The 21,248-nt window shown below is 39.0% G+C and overlaps 1 protein-coding gene across 3 annotated transcripts in view; it reads right to left on the bottom strand.

Annotated features, from left to right (window-relative positions):
* dlc1 (DLC1 Rho GTPase activating protein) overlaps positions 1–21,248 on the bottom strand; it is a 134,095-nt gene that overhangs the window by 14,648 nt on the left and 98,199 nt on the right. For 2 of the 3 annotated variants that reach the window (XM_084402152.1, XM_084402153.1), the window contains 3 exons: positions 2,146–2,217; positions 973–1,054; positions 101–164 (listed from right to left, as the gene is read on the bottom strand). In XM_084402152.1, the coding sequence (XP_084258278.1) occupies positions 101–164; positions 973–1,054; positions 2,146–2,217 (218 nt within the window). Of the gene's footprint in view, positions 1–100; positions 165–972; positions 1,055–2,145; positions 2,218–10,168; positions 10,500–21,248 lie in introns of those variants that run through there. The other variant, XM_084402154.1, reaches the window with a different exon arrangement.

Raw genomic sequence — 21,248 nt, 5'->3', positions numbered from 1 at the left:
ATACATTTAGGATCTTTGACTGGACAAAAGAAAGTAAGAGGGTGGCAAGTGAAATGATTTAACAAAATAAAGAGAAAGGGATTTCTGACAAGACACTTACTCTCTTTCTTTGAGGGGTGATCTCTAATCTCATAAGAGCGCACTTGTTTAGGGTGTTCAGTCTCCTGCAATACACACACACATACAGATTAATGAGTGAAACTGTGACAGTCTTTTAAGCAGATACCTTGAAAAGAACCATGGGGTTGCAAACAAAGGCTAAATCCAGTCATTAGCCTACAAACAGATTTTGCAGAGTCAAAACCATGGACAGAGACAGAAAGAGAGGAGGGGGCAGAGAGGGGTAAGCAAGAGATAGAGATACAGACTGAGATAGAAAAACATGAGAAGAGGATGAGAGAGGTGGGAGCCAAGCCCGATAATGAGCTGCTGAGGGATAAACTTCAGATTAAGGAGGAAGACAGACGGACAGAGAATTAAAAAGGAAGAAAGAAAAAAGGAGGTAGAAATCTGGAGTGGCGACAACAATACAACAAAAGAGATGGAAAGCTTATCCCAGAAGCCACCTGGTTGGTGTCATGTGACCCTGAGTTAGGGGGGAATGTGTGTTTGTCTGCATTGGGGGGCTGGCACCAGAAAATGGCCTCCAGATGTCTGTGAGCTCCAGCTGGTCTCTGATGGACCATTCTTGGAGTGAAGACACTAAGTCCTGCACTTTCTCTTTCTTTCTTTAAATTATTCTAAGATGAGTCAGTTTATATATAAAACTGAACTCTGCAAATGATAAAAATCAGCTCATTATTAAAGCCTGACAAAGTATGTTTAAAATTAAAATGTTTAGATTTTTTCTAGTCTTAACATTGTATCATAAACAGTTTTAGAGCCATGGGAATGGGAAAATTGGGAAAAAAACTGTGTCTATAAATGAGCTAAATATGACAAAATAATCCTTTGGGTAAATGTGTGTCTCACCTGCACAAGGCTTCTATAGCATCTTGATCCAAGAAGTCATGATCTCTGGTAACTGATGAAATCTCAATTGGAAACCGACCATCTGAAAGAGAAAGAGAAAACAGAAATGAATTAAAAATACATTTAATATAAAAAGGATGGAGACCCAATCAACAGACTGAAGTGCATGTGTGCAAGGGGGGTGTTGGCAGCAAGTGGAATGTGTGCCTTCCCTCTATCCCCTTCCCTCTACCCCCCCCCCCCCCACACACACACACACACACACACAAACCTCCCCTCCTCCAGTGTTGAAAAGGTAGAGGAAGTACATCTTAGCCAGCCAAACAAACACAGCTGCAATACTGCAGCGCTCAACAGTGGGAGGTGTATGTGTGTGTAGGAAGGGGGTGTTGGAATCACAATAGGTGCTCAGCAACCCTCTGAGAGCCCAGACTGTCGTTATTACCAACGTTTTTAATAATCATTCATTCAATTTTTTTGACCAAACTTTCAAGACCAAACAACTTGAATGTACGTGAGTCTGTACAAGTGAGAAAGTGATAACATAATTATTTTATTGTCTTCCTGAAGACCTTGTCCTTACTGTACTGGCTCTCTTATCTATAGTGGGGCAATCATGACAGTTGGTCACACACTTCAGATTTCTGAAACCGATAACATGCCTCTCTCATGGCACAATGGCAGGAGTCAGTAGGTCAAAAAGTGTGCGATGTTGGACACCTGAGGTGTGTCGTTATCTGACATACTGTATGTATGTTCCTGTATGAGTTGTATATGACAGTGGCTTTCATTAATAAAATAATAAAAAGGTTGTTTTTTTTTGAGCAAGAACATTTTGGAGTGCTGAATTTAACGGTAAATTGTGATGCTGATCACATTTTCAATTTTACAGAGTAAAAATTTCCACTCAAAGAAGAATATTATGAAGATTAAGACATCACTGGACCTATTTAGCCTTTTGCCACTTTATTGGGAGGATAGGAAATGATAGGGAGAAGATGGGGGAACTGGAATGGGAAATGGCATGATGAGCATGTGCACTAAACACTAGTCACAAGTCTCTAACCAAAACCACAATTTTAGACAAATGCACGCTAACAAGGCATAACTGGCCACTGTAACGCAATGTCCTTTAGTCAGGAATGGGTGATGTTGGAAAGTCAAGGGTCCCACCTTCATAAAGCTGAGCATACTGTGGAAAACCTGCAGCCCTCAGCCATGTACATGCCTCCTTCGCCTCTATTTCTGTAAGAGAGAGAAAGAGATTGACATTTAAAATTCATGAAAACATTAAACAGAAACATAATGAAGAAGCATTCATAACCAAATCTTTTGAAAGGAAAGACTCTCGCTGAGTGCTGGTTATCTTGACTTTTCAACTTGGCGCTATAGTGTAATGTTTGAGACAGCACTGCTAATTGGCCGTCCAAAGCAGTCAGAACTGTTGTTGAGGCGGCGAAGAAGTGCCACATCCCTGTCCATTAACTGTGAACGGCCCTTTAGATACCACATGCCAAATGGCAAACACCACTGAAAACACCTTGACTCCTTCTGGACGCCTGTTTCACACAGTGAGGTGTCAGAATTAGGAGCTTAACTGCGATTCTGTCACTAGAGACGATATTTTTCCTAGCAACACTTGCACCATGTAAATACTTGCTTAAAAATGCATATATGAAATCAAGATGGGGTATAAAATTACAAAACCAGTGTTTGAAAGCTCTTCAATAGTCCCAGAAAGTTAATGTCAAGTTTTTTTGTGTGTGTGTGTGTGTTTATCGGACTATGTGATGGTGAATGGGCAGATAAGGATCTCAAAGATTGCTGAACTGGACTCAAGCAGGCATGACGCAGGAACTGGCGAGTTACTGAGATCGCAATCATTCCTGATAACCATTGTGCCCTTGAGCAAGGCACTTAACCTCAGGCTGCTCCAGGGGGATTATCACTGTGGTTAATGGACTTTTTTGGGGGGATAAAAAGCATCTAAACTCTTTTGTATTTGTGTAAAAGTTCTACATAGACCTCTACACAGACATAGTTCTACTTTAGCGCCCTCTAAAGGTTTAACACAGCTAATGCGTCTCTGTGCTGGCCATGCTGTGGTCTATCACAAGCACAATCTACACAATCACAGCTCACAATGGGTCGTAATCAGCAGAGAGGGACCTCTCGCTTTTCTCGACGGCTAATTGCGCACATTCCAGACTCTAAAATTCCAATTATTGTAATTGCAATGACTGCAAAGATGCCGTGCAAAATTGAAAGACCACCTGAGATAGGTTCCCCATCATTTCAACAGAAAGAAAAAAAGGCCAGGGATTAGGAGGGGCAAAGGAAAAGAGACGTGAGAGAAAGACGTGTGTAAAAAGACACTGCCGACTTTGCCCAGAAGAAAGGACACAGACTCTGTCTCTACTAGCGGGGATACGTGACTCCCCACTCGAACGAGCGTGAGAGTGACGGCACGCATGACAACAACAAAGGCACGCGATAAGGGAGGTCCTCTGCCGGCGGAGAGAGAAGAATAAAGCAGGAGAGAGGGGAGTATTTCAAAACGTGCTTTGACATCAAGAATGGTAATGTGAAAATAACTGCACACATGCAACTGAATCTCGAATCTCAAGAATCCACATGCACATGGCGGGATTCCTTTCAAGCAACTGACAGAATTTTGGCCGAAAGCGCTTTTTAGGAGTTCGTGAACTTTGAAGAATTTCCTACACTTAAAATAATGACATACTTTTCTGGTATAGTCTGTAATGAGCACCGTGGCTTCCTGTGTAAGTGTGTGTGTATAGATATGTGTGTGTTTGCACTGGCTAGGCACCACTTAAGACCATCCAGCTGCAAGAATGTTAGAGGACTGTATGCATTTAAATGTAAATGATGAAGAGACACACAAACACACACAGGCTCCACAGCAGTGTCTCACAGACTGACTTTTCCTTTCATCAGCAAGGTGCCCACCCCCCGACCCCCGCCTGGTCACAATGGGCCGCTATCACACAGGTGCCTGTCTGACACCAACGGTAAATAAGGCTTTCTTAACTGAGATGGCATCACAAAAAATCATGCAGAAACATATGAGATTACTGGGGTCTTTTCTCAGGAGAACTGTCTAAGGCAGCGTTTCCCATCCATGTCCCCGAAGGCATCCCAACACTACACATTTTCAAACTCTTTCTACTCAAACACATCTGAATCAACTTATCAGCTCATTAGTAGGTACTCCAAGACCTGAAATGGATAGGCCAGAAAGGGGAAACATCCAAAATGTGTTATGTTGCAGTCCCTTCAGGAACAGGGTTGGAAACACTGGTCTAAAGTTACAGTAACATTTAACATTGCTCAGCGAAATTGTGTGGGCAAAGTCAAGGATTCCATATGATCAGGAGCTTCGCGTGAGGGCGAAAACAGTTCACCACACAGAAATTGCTTGTGCATAAGATGGTCACTTGAATTCACTGGGTTCACCAACAGAAAGCTGCTTGGTTTGAAAGTGACTTCTGTGTGAGAAGTGCTTTATACATCTTTACTCTATACTGACAGTGGACAATAAATGTTTTTGCCTGCAAAATTCTGCTGACATTTGCTAATGTGACTGCACCTTATGAAAAGAGAAACATCACTCTTTGTTTAATCTATATAAGAAACAATTGATATATTAAAGAGATCTGATTTTTCTTTCCTATGGGTAAACTCACTAAGCGCAGTACAGGAGACATTCATCACAGCTGTACATCCAAAACACACTCAAACATGCTGTCTTTATGAAGATAGATAAGTATAAACACACTTGAGAAGTAGTTTCACACTCTCTCACACTAATGGATGTCACGTAGATGAGCACAGGCTGTTGACACACAGTTTTTTCGCCATCTCAGCACTTAAAGCAGTACACGCATCCACTCTTAATTTTCGATTATGGGATGCAAGCTTAGAGTTTTTTTGTTTGTGTACGCACGTCGCATCCTGTGCTCTCCCCGCAAGTCTGTGCGGATCCCCACGCCAGGCGGCGACCACACTTCCCTTGCCTTTCCGAGGCCGACGGGAAGCCAATAAGAGTGGCTCATTCCACAGTTGCCATGGTCACTTTGGAGGACACACCTCCTTTTGTTCAAGGCCAGATAATGGAGGCCTTCAGCGCCAACACAAACACAGAGAATGCCTTACATCCTGTAACACACACATGGAATGTCGAACGTTCGACCTCAGAGAAAATGAGAAATAGGTTGAACCTCCCCAGTAAAGTAAACAGCCTTTGATTCTTTCTTGATTGTAAAGTAGATGCATTTATATTTAAAGGAAACTATATTTCAGATACAAACACATCAGATTGAGCAACTGAACTAACATTGTGTTGAGAGCCAGACTGACGTCAGTATTACTTCATAGAGTTGGATGTTCTAACATTTTTTCCTCTTAATATGACGCACAGTATTCCGAGCCAAGAAAAAAAAAAAAACAAAAAAAAGTAAGGTCTACATGCCTTTATTTCATAGATGTGAAGTGTTATGCAGTTTGCGGGTCACTTGAATTGGTTTAATACCAGTTTAATAACATATAAATAGTGATGATGAAAAAAAAAAAAGACATAATCAAGAATCCAAGTTAAAGTAGCCTAGTGGTTGACCGTTCAGGGCCGAGTTGCTGATGGTCAAATCTAGAACTCATGAAGGGTGATGGTCAATATAATGCCGATATACAGTGCTATGCATAAGTTTAGACACCCATGCTAAAGTTGACTAAAAAGAGGAATAAAAAATCATCTTTTGGAAATTGAACTTAATGCCTTAATTAAAAAAATTAGGAAAAATCCAACCTTTAAGGACACCAATTTTCTTTGTGAATGAATAATGTATCGTAAATAAATAAATGTTCTTCCTTAAAATACAGGGTGCATAAGTCTGGACACCCCTATGTTAAATTCCCATAGAGGCAGGCAGATTTTTTATTTTTAAAGGCCAGTTACTTCATGGATCCAGGATACTATGCATCCTGATAAAGTTCCCTTGGCCTATGGAATTAAAATAGCCCCACATCATCACATAGCCTTCACCATACCTAGAGATTGGCATGGTTTTATTTCAGTTAGCCTAATAACTGGTTTGATTTGCATTGAGAGATGATCTTATGGAAAGTACTCCATGCCAATCTCTAGGTATGGTGAAGGCTATGTGATGATGTGGGGCTATTTTAACTTTATCAGGATGCATAGTATCCTGGATCCATGAAGTAACTGGCCTTTAAAAATAAAAATCTGCCTGCCTCTATGGGAATTTAACATAGGGGTGTCCAGACTTATGCATTAAGTTCAATTTCCAAAAGATGATTTTTTATTCCTCTTTTTAGTCAACTTTAGCATGGGTGTCTAAACTTATGCATAGCACTGTATATATACAAATAAGTTATACAAAGAAATTTAATGAATTGACATGGACACTTATCTTACACAATATTTACTAGAGTAAAATAATATAATCCATTAAAAACGCTGTTGGAAGATTATGGTAGAACAAAAATCTTGCTGAATTGGATGCTTTTTCCTTCCCATAATTGTCTCTGAAAATCATGTTCTTTCATCAAATAGTTTTGATTTAGTGTTTTAAAACAGTGCAGATAAAAGGGAGCCAACAGTCATCACCGCCCCCTCCTATCTCTTTTCCTCTCTCTTCATCAGCCTTAATCTACAATCCATCTGTTTCATATCTTGGTGCCAGCCACCTAGTGGATGCATGACCTGCGACCTCTTCAACGCCACTGTGACTCAATTCAAGGCAAGCACACAGGATGTCTAGGCGGTATCTGTCACAGAAACATGTGCCTTTGTGCATTCTCCTTTCACCAAAGCATACAATATTCCCTCCACCTAATGCTTCCGTTTTTATCTAATAAATGAAAGTTTTGATATATGTTGATGAGAGAGGAGGAAAAAAGAGACAGACAAGACAGAAGACAAAGAGGCAAACTACAGCCTCCAGACCCGGAGAAAGACAGACAGACGTAATCTCTTGGGATAATGTCCTATGAACCCGGCTAAAGTTGAATTCCTGCTAGCTGGACCTTTTTTGGCTGCTTCTAAAATTACCCTTCCTCCTCCCTTTCTTCTTCCTCCTCTCTTCTCTCTCCTCCTCGTCCGCTTTTTCCTGTCACAGGAAGTTCTCACAATCGCTGGCCGATGGTTCCTCAGCATGGGAGGGAGGAGGTGGAAGCTGTGTGTATGAATGCATGTGTGTGCTTAAGAAAGTTTGTGCTGACAGACTTCTCTACTATGGAGCCAGAATCCAACACTCTTAAAGATAAAGTTTCCAAAAGGGGGTTTACGCAGCAATGCCATAACCTTTAAGTGGTCAGTTCTGAAAATAACCATTTTTTCTTAATGTGAACAGCATTTTAACACAAAGAGCTCTTTTCCACTGTAAAGACCCTTTTGCGTAATGGACAGGTGCCGTGGATGTTAAATGTTCTTCATTAAACTATCAGTGCCAATAAAGAACCTTTATTTTTAGAGTGAACCCAAATTAAATGTCATAGCCTGGTTTCAAGTGTATGTGGGTTCCTTTTTAAGGCTTTTTGAAGCTGTGCTATTCTAGTTAAAGAGTCCCTGTTTCAAATGAACAGCACACAAACATCAATATCTGTCTTTGAGCGGAGCTAGAAGGAATTTTATCAACGATTCATGTGACCTGATGTCCTACTCGCTAAAGTCCCTCCAAGACACTAAGCTCTTTATCTTTCATCTTTCCACACATACACTTTAAATCTGCAGATCAAGAGCAGTCATACATCATTTGTTGAGGATCACGCATATCATATTTTGACATGGCCTTATACAGACATATGGGGGTAGAGAGTGAGAGTCAGGTAGCTCTGAAAATGAGAAGACCCCCTCCATCTGGTCACAAACACAGGGGATCATGATCGTCGTAGGGTTACACCATTCTCACAGTCACTCAACACCACTATCCCAGCCACCTACACACACTTTGCCAGATGGGTCCATTTATGCCTGTCTTGGACTTTCTGACAGATTTAAGCATTAGCGATCACTGACCTAGAGCCAGCTTGGCCAGGTCTGGTGACTGGACACTTTGTGCAACGCAAGGCTGATCTCAGGTCAGATGATTAGATACGCTTAATGATATGTCACCCTATCCATTTCATCTATGATCAAAAGATTACTTAAAGTTGTGAAGAAAGAAAGACCCTCTTCTAGGGCTTCTTACATACCAACTTATTATACCTTTAAAGACTAAAACTAAGCAATCAGACAGTTCTCAGGAGGCAATAAATGAGATTTGTGACTGAAAACCTGCCTACACTTCAAGAATGCTTTTATATAAAAGTTTCAATGGATTTGGAGCCATGTAGAGTGTTTTAGATTGTGTGTATGAGTTTCAAGGCTCTTTACTTGTGTGAGTCCATTATGCTGACCAAAACCATGACCTTAGATTATGAGGTGGTGCATGTATATCTTCAAAGTGACATGTTTTAAGCATGACATTCTTCCCTTCGGCTCCTCACTGACCTGCTTACTGCCTTATCATCTGAAGTTAACATGACCCCAAGTTTATCAACCTCTGCTTAGATAGAAAAAAAAAAAAGAGAAAAAAAACATGGAACCTCCTACAACAACATAATATTAAGTGTAAACTAGTAAACTAGCTAATCATGTTTTTTTGTTGTTTTTTGTTTTTTAAATAATGAAGATTGAATTAGTTTAGTTAGATTAAGATAGATTTGTGGTGTGTACATTTATAAATAAAGAGATAATGTAGTTTTTTTTTTTTTTTTGTCAGTCCCATACTGTTCATAACAGAAAACGCTCAAGCAGCGCACTGTTGCTGTGGTTACCTCCTCATGTGATCTCGACTTCTCTCAGTGTCTATTCAGCTCATTCTGTCTAGCTTTTAATCTAACTTTTTTTTTTTTCCTTGGCTACTAAAGCACTTTTTCAAAGTAAAAATACATATTGCTAGGACAGCCACCCATCAAGACAAGAATGCACTAGTGCGCCTTCAGAATCAGAGGACCACAGCGCACACTTTACGCGCTCTTTGGCAATGGCAGATTTGAGCAAAACCTCCCCCAAGTCTCTGCATGAATGAGAGCGTAGACCAACACTGACGAAACACTCTTATCTCAGAACTATCTGAAATCAACGTAAAACCAATGGTTTCGGGGAGCGCGAGGGGAGATTACTTATCGGACAGCCTGGAGCGCCGGTGGCGCGTGAAACCCATCAAACGCACCACCCAAATAATTGCAACTCAAAACTTTAGGACGAAAAGAAAATCTGCAGCGGAATAACTAAGAGAATGAATGAAAGAGCACTACAATCATTCCATATTTATTAACATAGGCTATACGTTATCCACTTCTACATCTTAAGATCGATTCTGACACAAAATGTGTGTTATTTCTATTCTAAATGCACCCTCAAATGACAACCATTACAAATACGTTTTGCGCATTTATTTATGATGTCCATTACAATAATTATATTGTTGGACGTTAATGCTGAAATATTATAACTGCCCCAATGGTTCAGTAGTGACTGCTTGCAACCTTTCGGTGACCAGCCACAGGTCCCAAACAAGTTTCCAAAGAGACATATAGGCTAGTTGAACGTAAATAGGCTACATAAGCAATTCAATGCAATAGCTGAGCTGTAATAAAAGTAGCTCTTAAAAATGATATGATAATTACAGTTGATGTCTCTTATGGACAGGGGGTTTAATAGAAGTGGCAGGCCTATACTAATGCAAAACTGCTTGATTTACATTTAAAAAAATCAAGCAGTTTTGCATTAGTATAGGTCTACCATTTCTATTAAAACCACTGTCCATTGGACATCATATTTAAAAAAAAGACCTGTAATAAATATAGCTATTACAAATTATATGACTTGTCTTATCAATGTCATCTAGATTCACTTCAAGTCAGCTAGTAAAAGGCTTATTTCTGTCGTTTGAGTATCATACGGCATTCATAGCAGCATCTAATCTAATAATCCATTTTGATTTAGGCTAGGTGCCACCAAATGACAAAAAAATAAAATAAAAAGTGATTCATTGGAATGAACACTGCGTCTAAAGACTCAACTCTTTAGACTCAACAGAGAGACAAGTTAAAAAGAGTTACAGTCAATTAAGGTATAAAGTTATTAGTAAACATAAGTATGCCTACTTACGAGTAAGGATCATGTTGTGTTTTCTATAAATCGCGAGAGTCCCGTTGCGATATGCTTCAGGAGTCCTCTTCGTCTTCGTTTTATTCCAACATTACAGCGAAGCTCGCATGTATTCCAATAGCCTGAAGTGAATTCGCAAATTCTACAATAATAAATAATACTAATAAAAAAAGTTCCTCCGAACTAAATAACGTTTATAGAAGGTCCAAAGACCAAAGAGCAAAAAGTAAATCCATGACTTGTTTCCTTTCCTGTCTGCCCAGGGCAAAACAATTTTCCTCAGAGAGCTGTTTGAAACGCCTGTGAACGGACTTGTCCGCGTGTGAATGTGAATGAACAGACTGATTCACTGTTTAGGAATGGGAGGACGGAGAACGCTCCACCTCCCCGCCCAGGACAGCCTCAGGTGGGCTTTCGCTGCTCTAGACGGGGAGGTGGAGCTATCATTCAATTGCCAAAGCCTATTTTATTGGCATGTTTATAGCCTATGCACATAATAAAATAGTGACAGGAAAATAATAAAAAATGTAGACATGTTAATAATAATGCTAAGTAAATGAAACACTCAACAAGACATTATACAAATTACAAGACATAATGGACATTATAAGAAATATTTTTAAATACAGCAACCGAATGATTTTCATGACGTTTGCTGAATGAGCCTAACCGTTCCCACTGATGCAAAGTGGTTAGGCTACAAAAAGTGAAATTGTAGTTTATTTATTTATTTAGGATTTAGGATTAACATAAAGTCCAGATACTTTTAAATTGATTAGGCTTACCTGCACGCAGCCGGGCTTACGTCCGATTAATAAATTACAGTTATTAAATTGTTAATTAATACCAAATTAATTAGGATATATAAAAATAAAGATAAACACCACTGCGCGCAAAAGCATTGGCCATTTAATTAATCGCATTCTTAAAGACTTCTAAAAAATAATTTTAATTGACTGGTCTACTCCTTGCATGTCTTTAATCTAAAATACCCTCTCTCCATCTCTTTCTCTTTTAAAAAAAAAGCGAAATTTAAATCATCCAAAAGTGAGAGTGTGGGTTCGAATAGTCTGTTCATTTGGCTGAACGACATTGTTTTGTGCTTAACTACTTTAAACTGCAATTAAAACGGCGCGCCGTTAGCATATCATTAGAGATCTTCATTAAGTAGTGGGGCCGTTTGAAAGCCGCTATTGTGGGACGTGATGTTGTGAAAGGGGAAGACAATGAGTCCGTTCTGCTATGGTAATTCCAACAAGCCCCATCAACAGGCGTCCCTGATTCTGGTCTCTTCCCGCACGCACGTACGCACGCACGCACTCACGCACGCCCATAGGTGCTGCGGTGTAACAGTAGCTTTGCACAGTAAAGCAAGACCTTCTATTGTGTGAGGAGCTCTTATTGAGATCAAACAAGCTTGAGGTCCTCTCTGATGCTTCCTGCTTTAGAAGTGAAAAGAAAGTCACGTTTTCAGACAAAGAATGGAGACTTATTCATGTAAGCCAGAATTAAGTAGCCTAGATGGTTTATATAATTAAGCTATGCTCAGAATGGAATAGGTTTGTTTAATGGTTACAGAATACAATCTGACAATAATTATTTAAAAGAAAAGTATACGGCTAATGCATGCTATGAGAAAAGAAATGCAAAAACTTGCAAACAGTATGCAACATAGTTGTTATATAATCATTTTGCATATTTAATTCAGCAAGTGCTGTTCAGTTACCACTTTAAAAATAATATTTTATTTGTAATTATTTATTTTATTTGATTGGAAAGGAGAATCATTTTTGATAATTTTACTGATATCCAGTTTATCATGCAAATTGACATTCAGAATATGCAGAGATTTAGAATGGTATAATCAGAGCACATTATGCTATCCCATAAGGCCAGGAAAGTGGCCTTCACAGTGTACATTATACATATATACTGATAAAAAGTATGTAAGTCTATGCTGAGCAAGCCTCTTTCATTTCTCTTGTCCCGGTCTGTAAAATAGTGCAGTATGTCTGACTCACAAGGAAAAACTTACGCAGAGGGAAATTGCTTTTCTTACTTGTGGAATCTTTACATCAGTCTTTATTCCTCACTCTCCAGAAATTCAGCAACTGCATTCAGACATGCCAGAGAGATTCAGTGAGAGATGTGTGTGGTTTTGAAACTGACTCACCAGATTCTCTTCCTGTCTCTGTCTTACATGTCTGCACCTATTATTTCACTCCACCCTGGCAATTCTATTATAAAACATAAAACCATTTAATTCCTAAAGGTACACTATTTAAATTTTTTGTTCAAAATGAACAAAATGCTATATATATATATATATATATATATATATATATATATATATATATATATATATATATATCCTTCTTTCATAAAACGAGAATCAACATATATATTGACACTTGAGACTAATGTTAACAAATGAAATCTTATTGTAAAGTGTTACAAATAAAATAAATAAATAAAACATTCACATTAATTAAAACTCTGTCTTCAGTTATTCTTTAAGTCTTTCTTTCTTATACAGAACACCAAAAATGGCATTTTAAAGAATGTTGTTGTCCATAATGAACGTCAATGGGGTCCAAAACCACATTGGACCCTACTAACTTTCAATGAATGGAAAAAAGCACTTTTTCAAAATATGTTCCTTTATGTTCCACAGAAGAAATTAAAGGACCGGCGTTCGTGACTCGACTAGTCGAGACTGTTTTCCAAGATGGCTCCTGCCTGTATACGCGTAATGTACTGTCTTTATAAAGTATCTTCTTATTAAACTGTCTGTACACTTACGAAGTTCTCAATGCTTTGGTTTGCATGTAGGAACCCTCATTATGCTACCGTGTTAGTGTGAGGCTATTTTGAGTCTTGTTAGTGGTATTAACTAGTGATTTACTTTTACTTATTCTATGCCCCATACTAACATTATAAGCTAATCTGTTTTTAGAGATAAAACTCTTTACATTCGATTATCATGAAAACGCATCCCAGAGAACGATCGACTCGGTAACCATGTGTTAATTACCCCAGGTTTATTTTTCACCGGAATTGTCCTTTAAAGGGACACTCCACCCATTTGCATTAAGCTTTGCATTGTTAGAAGCCCAGACATACTATTGAATGGTCGTGCAACACTCTCTCATTTTCCCCTGAGACGGGAGAAATCCGTTATTTACCTTTTACACTTCCTCCTACAATGACGCAAAAATCGTCATTTTGCGTCATTGTAGGAGGAAGTGTAAGAGGGGGGGATTTCTGTTGAGACTACAAGCACTAGTTCCTCATCTTTCCCAGGGGGCGGGACCCGCTCACGCTACAGACCTATTACAGATCAGTGGGTGGGACTTTACTCTCTGAAACTGAAAGCAATATCCTCCATCTTGTTTGAAGCTAAGCTAACAGGCGCTGTGGAGACAGATGTAAAGTTATGACAATAGCGGAGGAGAGTGCTCAATATGATATAGAAGAAGAGGATTTCGGAAGTCTGATGCTTGAATCAGGTGTTTGTGGCTACCTTTACAAGCCGCATTATAGCGAAGAGCAGCCGAGGCAGAAGACCTGCCTGCCGCGGACGAGGAGCCCGGACTGGCTCGAGTTAGGGCGGACTGGTGGCGTCGGTGATCTCACTATGCAACTCATAGACTGTAAGATGCAACTACGAACACAGAGATAGAGTCCGTCTGCGGCAAAGAATTTCAACGATGACAATTTCTCCTGGACGAAATCTCTGAATCAGACGAGGACACGGACGTTTGTGTTGAGAACTATCCTAGTTTCGCACCGCATATGTTCTGACTGAACATCCAGGTACCATGCAATAATTCACCTTTTCGAAAGAAATACAAACGAGGAGTAATGAGTTCGCCAACTAACTAGACATTTTGTGTGAATGTGAAATGAATTTCAAGCTCTGGTGGTAGCTAGCCTTGTAGACGGAAGAGTGATTTCTCTTATAGGCAGATATGCGCTTTCTGGATTAGTGGGAGTGGCTTGCGGAGCTGTGCAATGTGGTGCATTGTGGGAGTTGTTGTCTTTCATACAAATGCGTCCTGAAGTTATTTTTTGTCTTTCCTCGGTCACGAAGGCACCAAATTCAAAATTTATTTTACATTTCGACTACATAAATGACCCACTTTAAATAAAAAACAATGGTCAAATGGGTGGAATGCCCCTTTAAGTCATGCACTTTAAGTCACACATAAAAAGTTCTTAAAAAAACCCTGAAAGGTAATGTCAGGCACTTCATATTGAACCTTTTAGGAGTTTCCATAATGTGACCATTTTATGGATTTAGTTTGAATTTATTTAGTTTTAATTTGCCTTTAATTTTAGTTAAATTTTATGAATTAGCTCATAAACAATTTATCACTAGAAAAATTTAAAGGAGTCATAATGTAGAAATTTCACTTTTCCACGAGAATCAATGTATGTTATGATTGCATAATGATTATACACTGGCCGGGAAGCCGATATTTAAAAGTGAAGCGTTTGTTTACCTCGGGGTTTGTAAAATAGGCCACGTGCACGCGCACGAAAAAACGAGATTTTGATTTCTTCCCCTTCTTGACGTCAAGACGGGGGAGGATATACCAAATATGGACACCGCAAACCTATGCCGCGGGAAGCCCGCCCCTCTCCCCCTCTCCCCCTCAGATTCAGTTTAGTTGACTCGAGAAAGATGGAGAAATCGAGTGCACACCTGAGATGCTCTGTGGGTGACTGCCACAAACAACATGCAAATGTTTTTTATCTACCAAAAACGGACGAAACTATCAGGGAACAGTGGATGAAATTCATTTTTAATGACGCTGTCCCAACAACTCTTTCAAGTGGCGTATCGTTAGGTGTGTGTGCTAAACATTTTACACCGGAATCTTTTACAAATTTGGGGCAGTATCAGGCGAACTTGGCCTCGAAGCTCCGTTTGGGAAAAGGTGCCATCCCAACCATCAGGGACTTGCCAGAAATTGAAAAGGTAAGACTGTGTTTTATTGCTCTACTGTGGTTAACAAATAGCAGCTAACAGCTAATGCGGCTATTGTATGTAACGTTACCTTCGAGGTAAACACGGGGAATGGACTCTACGAATGCTAGCCACATCTTTCGACTTTGTTTTACACTAGCAGCTACAGTAGTGACGGTACAGGAGTCCATGCTCAGTGGCTAAAACTGTTTAAATGCAAGTATGAAAACAATATAGGGATGCACCGAATATTCGGCCACCGAAAATTTTCGGCCGAAAATGGCCCAAAAGTGCATTTTCGGTTTTCGGCCGAAAGACTTTTATCACCGAAACAATACGGCCGAAATGTTGTGATGACGCAAACAGCAGACACCACGACCTGCACGTGCTTGTCTGAAGCAACATTACATATCTGCGGTGTGGACGTATTTAAATATATCTAAGAGTGACCCACGGACAGCGATTTTCAAAACACAGACATCCCAAGTCTTCCGGAAGTTCCGGGAGTCTCCCGCGTATTGATACCGGCTCCCTAATGCCCGCAAATTAGTTTAAATCTCCCGGAATCGCGAGCGAGCATGAGCGCGCATACGTAGCGCGCGCGGCAGAGAGAGGGAGCGAGAGACCTTTGCGTGTGTGTGCAGAGCAGCCGTCATTTCTCAGAGGTTTACCTGAGCTGTTTATGGTTTTTGCAACTCACGTCCATGAGCATATAACTGCAGATATTATTTTGGGCTATGGCAGTATTGGGGTCATTATACGAAAACGTGCCATTTCCCACTTTTAATGTTTGATTTTCAAAGTACTGTTTTGAAAATCTTTAAGCCCCTTTTTGGATGAAGTAGATCCTTACCTCTTAGGAAAATGTGCCGTGCCATCTCAGGCTATCTTATTTTTTTATTTTTTTTCATATAACCAACGCAAATGTGTGTGTTTGGTCAACCCTGTTACCGACATATTAATTACGTTTTGAAAAGGTTTTAAATACATATATAGAACAAATCTTATATACTGTGAAAGATAAACCCCCCCTTGTTACATTAATAGTGTTTGTGAATTGAGAATATTGAAAGTTTAATTTTTTTTAGCGGATGAATACGTTGATTTCCAAATGACACTCTCCCAGCATCTTCTGTTTTAAGAAAAATGTATGGAAACAAAAATAAAACACCTCAATTCAATTTTGAGTGGATTATTAGCCTCTCTTACTAAACATTTACAATTAGTTGATTACATTTTTATTTTCATTTTTTAAATGACATTAGAATATTATACAAGTAACAGGGTTGACACATCAGTAACAGGGTTGACAACAGTTACCGTATTGGTTATACTGTTTGTTTGAGTTACAGTTATGGGTGTAATGGAGTCTTAATTGGACATTCATTAACCTTTAATTCAACATGACTAATCAGCATATTTTGGAGACAGCTCTATTGAGATATTTTAGATACAAAATTATGATGATTCTGCAGATGTAAAAGTAAACCAATTGTTTTATTAAAACATTAACATTACATTGCAGTTAAATGACCAATTGAACATGTTTGGCCATAACAGAATAAGCACAAAACACTAACGATCACTTACTAAAGGCCACTATAAAAAAGTCTAAAAAAGTATAAAAATAAAAAACTCTCTCCTTCTTTGACCTTTCCCACTTACAAAGCATGTAGAAGTCTTTAATTGATATCATAGGTACACTTCAACTGTGAGAGACGGAATCTAAAACAAAAATCCAGAAAATCACATTCTATGATTTTTAAATAATTAATTAGCATTTTATTGCATGACATAAGTATTTGATCACCTACCAACCAGTAAGAATTCCGGCTCTCACAGACCTGTTAGTTTTTATTTAAGAAGCCCTCCTGTTCTCCACTCATTAGTCATTACCTGTATTAACTGCACCTGTTTGAACTCGTTACCTGTGTAAAAGACACCTGTCCACACACTCAATCAAACAGACTCCAACCTGGCAGGACCTGGTCAATGATCTGAAGAGAGCTGGGACCACAGTCTCAAAGAAAACCATTAGTAACACACTACGCCGTCATGGATTAAAATCCTGCAGCGCACGCAAGGTCCCCCTGCTCAAGCCAGCGCATGTCCAGGCCCGTCTGAAGTTTGCCAATGACCATCTGGATGATCCAGAGGAGGAATGGGAGAAGGTCATGTGGTCTGATGAGACAAAAATAGAGCTTTTTGGTCTAAACTCCACTCGCCGTGTTTGGAGGAAGAAGAAGGATGAGTACAACCCCAAGATCACCATCCCAACCGTGAAGCATGGAGGTGGAAACATCATTCTTTGGGGATGCTTTTCTGCAAAGGGGACAGGACGACTGGACCGTATTGAGGGGAGGATGGATGGGGCCATGTATCGCAAGATCTCTGTCGCGAGACCTCAGTAAGAGCATTGAAGATGGGTCGTGGCTGGGTCTTCCAGCATGACAACGACCCGAAACACACAGCCAGGGCAACTAAGGAGTGGCTCCGTAAGAAGCATCTCAAGGTCCTGGAGTGGCCTAGCCAGTCTCCAGACCTGAACCCAATAGAAGATCTTAGGAGGGAGCTGAAAGTCCGTATTGCCCAGCGACAGCCCCGAAACCTGAAGGATCTGGAGAAGGTCTGTATGGAGGAGTGGGCCAAAATCCCTGCTGCAGTGTGTGCAAACCTGATCAAGAACTACAGGAAACGTATGATCTCTGTAATTGCAAAGGTTTCTGTACCAAATATTAAGTTCTGCTTTTCTGATGTATCAAATACTTATGTCATGCAATAAAATGCAAATTAATTACTTAAAAATCATACAATGTTATTTTCTGGATTTTTGTTTTAGATTCCGTCACTCACAGTTGAAGAGAACCTATGATAAAAATGACAGACTTCTACATGCTTTGTAAGTGGGAAAACCTGCAAAATCGGCAGTGTATCAAATACTTGTTCTCCCCACTGTATATTATGTAAATACTATTAGTAAGAAAAGTACGTCTGTGAAAATTCTCAGTCACCCAGGTCATAGTTATCCAAGAAGGGTTGGCTCAGGGGTGACAACCCCACAGAGGTTAAATACCTGGCACTCCCCATCAGTCATTTAGAACTGAAGAAACCCCTTGGATGAGAGGCAAAGCAAAGTCCAGTTGCCCTTGATTTAACCCTTCTTGGGTATACAACATGGGTAAGACACACAAAAGCATACTTTCGTCAACCCTGTTACCCTGGAATGATAACAGGGTTGACGGTAACAGGGTTGACGAAAAATGTTATTGGCGGCCATTACTAGCCATGAGGTATAGGTAATGACACCACATTATGTGCCTTAATGAGAGGCTTAAATGTTGTAATATATGTACATTTTTAAATATGTACAAATAACTTTTTAACGTATGCTTTTCTGGTAACAGGGCTGACACAATGAGCGTGTCCCTGTCTTTCAGACATTACATAAACTCAAAGAAAATTCATTAAAAGAAGATAACACTTACTTGTCTTCTACCATCAACATCATGAAAGGCAGATGATGTCACTTCCTGGAACTGATGCAACTTTTGGAACAGTCCATTATCTTTAAAGAGGTGTTTTCATAAAAAGTAACAGGGTTGACGAGAACCTAGGGACCCGACTAAATTGTGTTTTTTTCTAAATTTGACACATGTTAAGAATAAAATCCATTCATGACTAATGAACTGACACTTAAGGCTTTATACAAGTATATGGTTTTTTATGATATTTTGACTTTTTTGGCCTCCATAGCAAGTAGAAGTAGAAAAATCATACTGAGGGACAGGCCATTTTCAACATTTCTGCAAGATGCTTTGCACAAAAATGTGATTAAAATCCTTTAAAACCAAAAGAAACAGAAATTAATTTATTCTTATATTATGAGACATATTATGGAAACTAAATTATAAAATATTTTATTTGTTTTATGGTTTATTAAGATTTACAGAGCTTTTTTTTTCTGAGGGACACAAAATGGCACGTTTTCGTATAATGACCCATTGACCTAAAATATCGAAAATAGCTTTCAGTTAGTGGGGCTTCTGTAAGAATGTATATGGCAATGGTGTATTTTTTCTTTTTTCTTTGGTTGTGATTACAATTTCACTAACAATAAGTACCGTCACATTTATTGAGCTATTGCAATATTTTGTCTATGTTTTTGTACCGCTTGGAAGTAGTAAAATACATTCCTGCAACCAATCAACGCGCCCCTCATTTGCATTATTATAATGACCGTCCACGACAGCCAAAACATCGCATCAGATCTCGCGAGACAATAATGCCTTTAGAAATAAGGGTCTGAGGGGCTCTGTGTTGATTTTTTTTCCACTTTTCTTTTTTAGAAGTGCCTAAAATACTATAATAGAGCATTTGGGTATCCAAGGTAACACAACATTATGACTCCTTTAAATCACCTGTTAAACATGAAAGAGTTATGCAATTATTTAAAACATTTATCCTAGAACAGATTTGACATAAAGGGATGTTTAATACTGAGTCAAGAACCCTAGGGTTTACCCCATTTAACCTTTTCTTTTATTATTATTTATAGGGATGGAACAAACATTATTGTTAGTAAATTATTACAGTATTTTCATTTTTTGGGTATACTATTCCACATTTTGTGTGTGCCGGCAATGTGTGTGTCCAAGTGCACTAAAAATGTCACCAATGGTTTGAGCAAAAATTCCAACTGCTAAAAATGTGGTGCACAGAAAATGGACAGTGGAAATGGCCTGAGCTGAAATTATATTTTGTGGACATTATATTTAGCAGAGTGCTATTGCAAATTAAAGGAGCATATAAGAGACGCCACCCTAGCACTGTCTGACGTTCACCGGATCCTGTACCTTTACTCCCACAATGCTTTGCCTCGCACAGAAAATATGTTGACTGCTGAGAATTTAGAAGTTTGTATTTATATGTGAGTGAATGTGACACCTTTATTAGCTTTATTGGTTCAGTCAGGCTATCTAGTTCTCATACTAAAGACTGTAACAAATGAACATAGTACTTTTAAATGTATTTGTGTGCACATTTCACAACAGGCCACTAGAGTAAATCTTAAAGTAAGACAAGTACAGAATAATATAATTGTTATTATCAGCTATTTATAAAGAAAAGCACAGGCTTTAAAACAATCAGAAATAAAACTGAGCAGGTGTGAGTATGTGCATGTCTACACACCACATATTTAAGCTGCGGAAGTAAGCTGATATATTGTTTGTTTGCGATTGTGCATGCTAAACAAATGGGGACCTTGTGCATTAGTACATACTGTATTTCATTAGAGCACATAAGCTGGATTTGTATGTACAGAATGTGCCAGCTTTAATATCCAGAGAATAAAAACAGGAAAAAGCCACAGACCTCTTACCCTGTTCTTACTGATACATCTCAGCCTCTCCCACTTCCACACAAACATGTGTACACTGACAATAACAAAGACACACACAGTACACACTTCCTAAGTCTAAAATTAGGGCTCATTTTTATTTTTAAACATATACATTGTAAAACGAACAGCTATCAAAAAATAAATGTTAGCTAAAGCTATATTTTTGTCACATTCATTTTTTTTAAATCAAATAGTTTTACACTATAAACCCTAAAATGCTCATTTATAAATGGTTACTTGAAATAATTTTAATATAATTTTAATTATAATTTTTGTAGTCAATCATTTTATCCCTTTAAACTCATCTTTGATAACCAAAATGACATATTTAAACATGATTTGCTTGAAAAAATAAAATCTTCATGCCTTTAAATAGCTTGAATACACCCTTGCTTCACTTAGTGCATGCGGTTCTATGAATATGTAAATTAGCCCTGCCTCCACTCACTCACACTCAGAGATCCTGGGGTGCGTTTCCCGTACAACGACGTAACTCGATGCTTCACTACCATAGTACGATGCATCGTTGAAGAAACCAACTAGCTAGTCACAACTGTTTCCCAAAACCCTATTGTCGTAAAGTGGTCGTTCAACCACGTTGGTTTATGACGTCACGCACGTGGTGGAGTAATGACTTCTTTTAATGAAACTGTTTGAGATCGAATTAATGCTAGATGTTTTGCTATAGATTACAGACATGGCATCTG

Source organism: Rutilus rutilus (assembly GCF_951802725.1).
Source record: "Rutilus rutilus genome assembly, chromosome: 2".
Classification (NCBI taxonomy): Eukaryota; Metazoa; Chordata; class Actinopteri; order Cypriniformes; family Leuciscidae; genus Rutilus; species Rutilus rutilus.
This window is presented reverse-complemented; position numbering and strand designations above follow the sequence as displayed.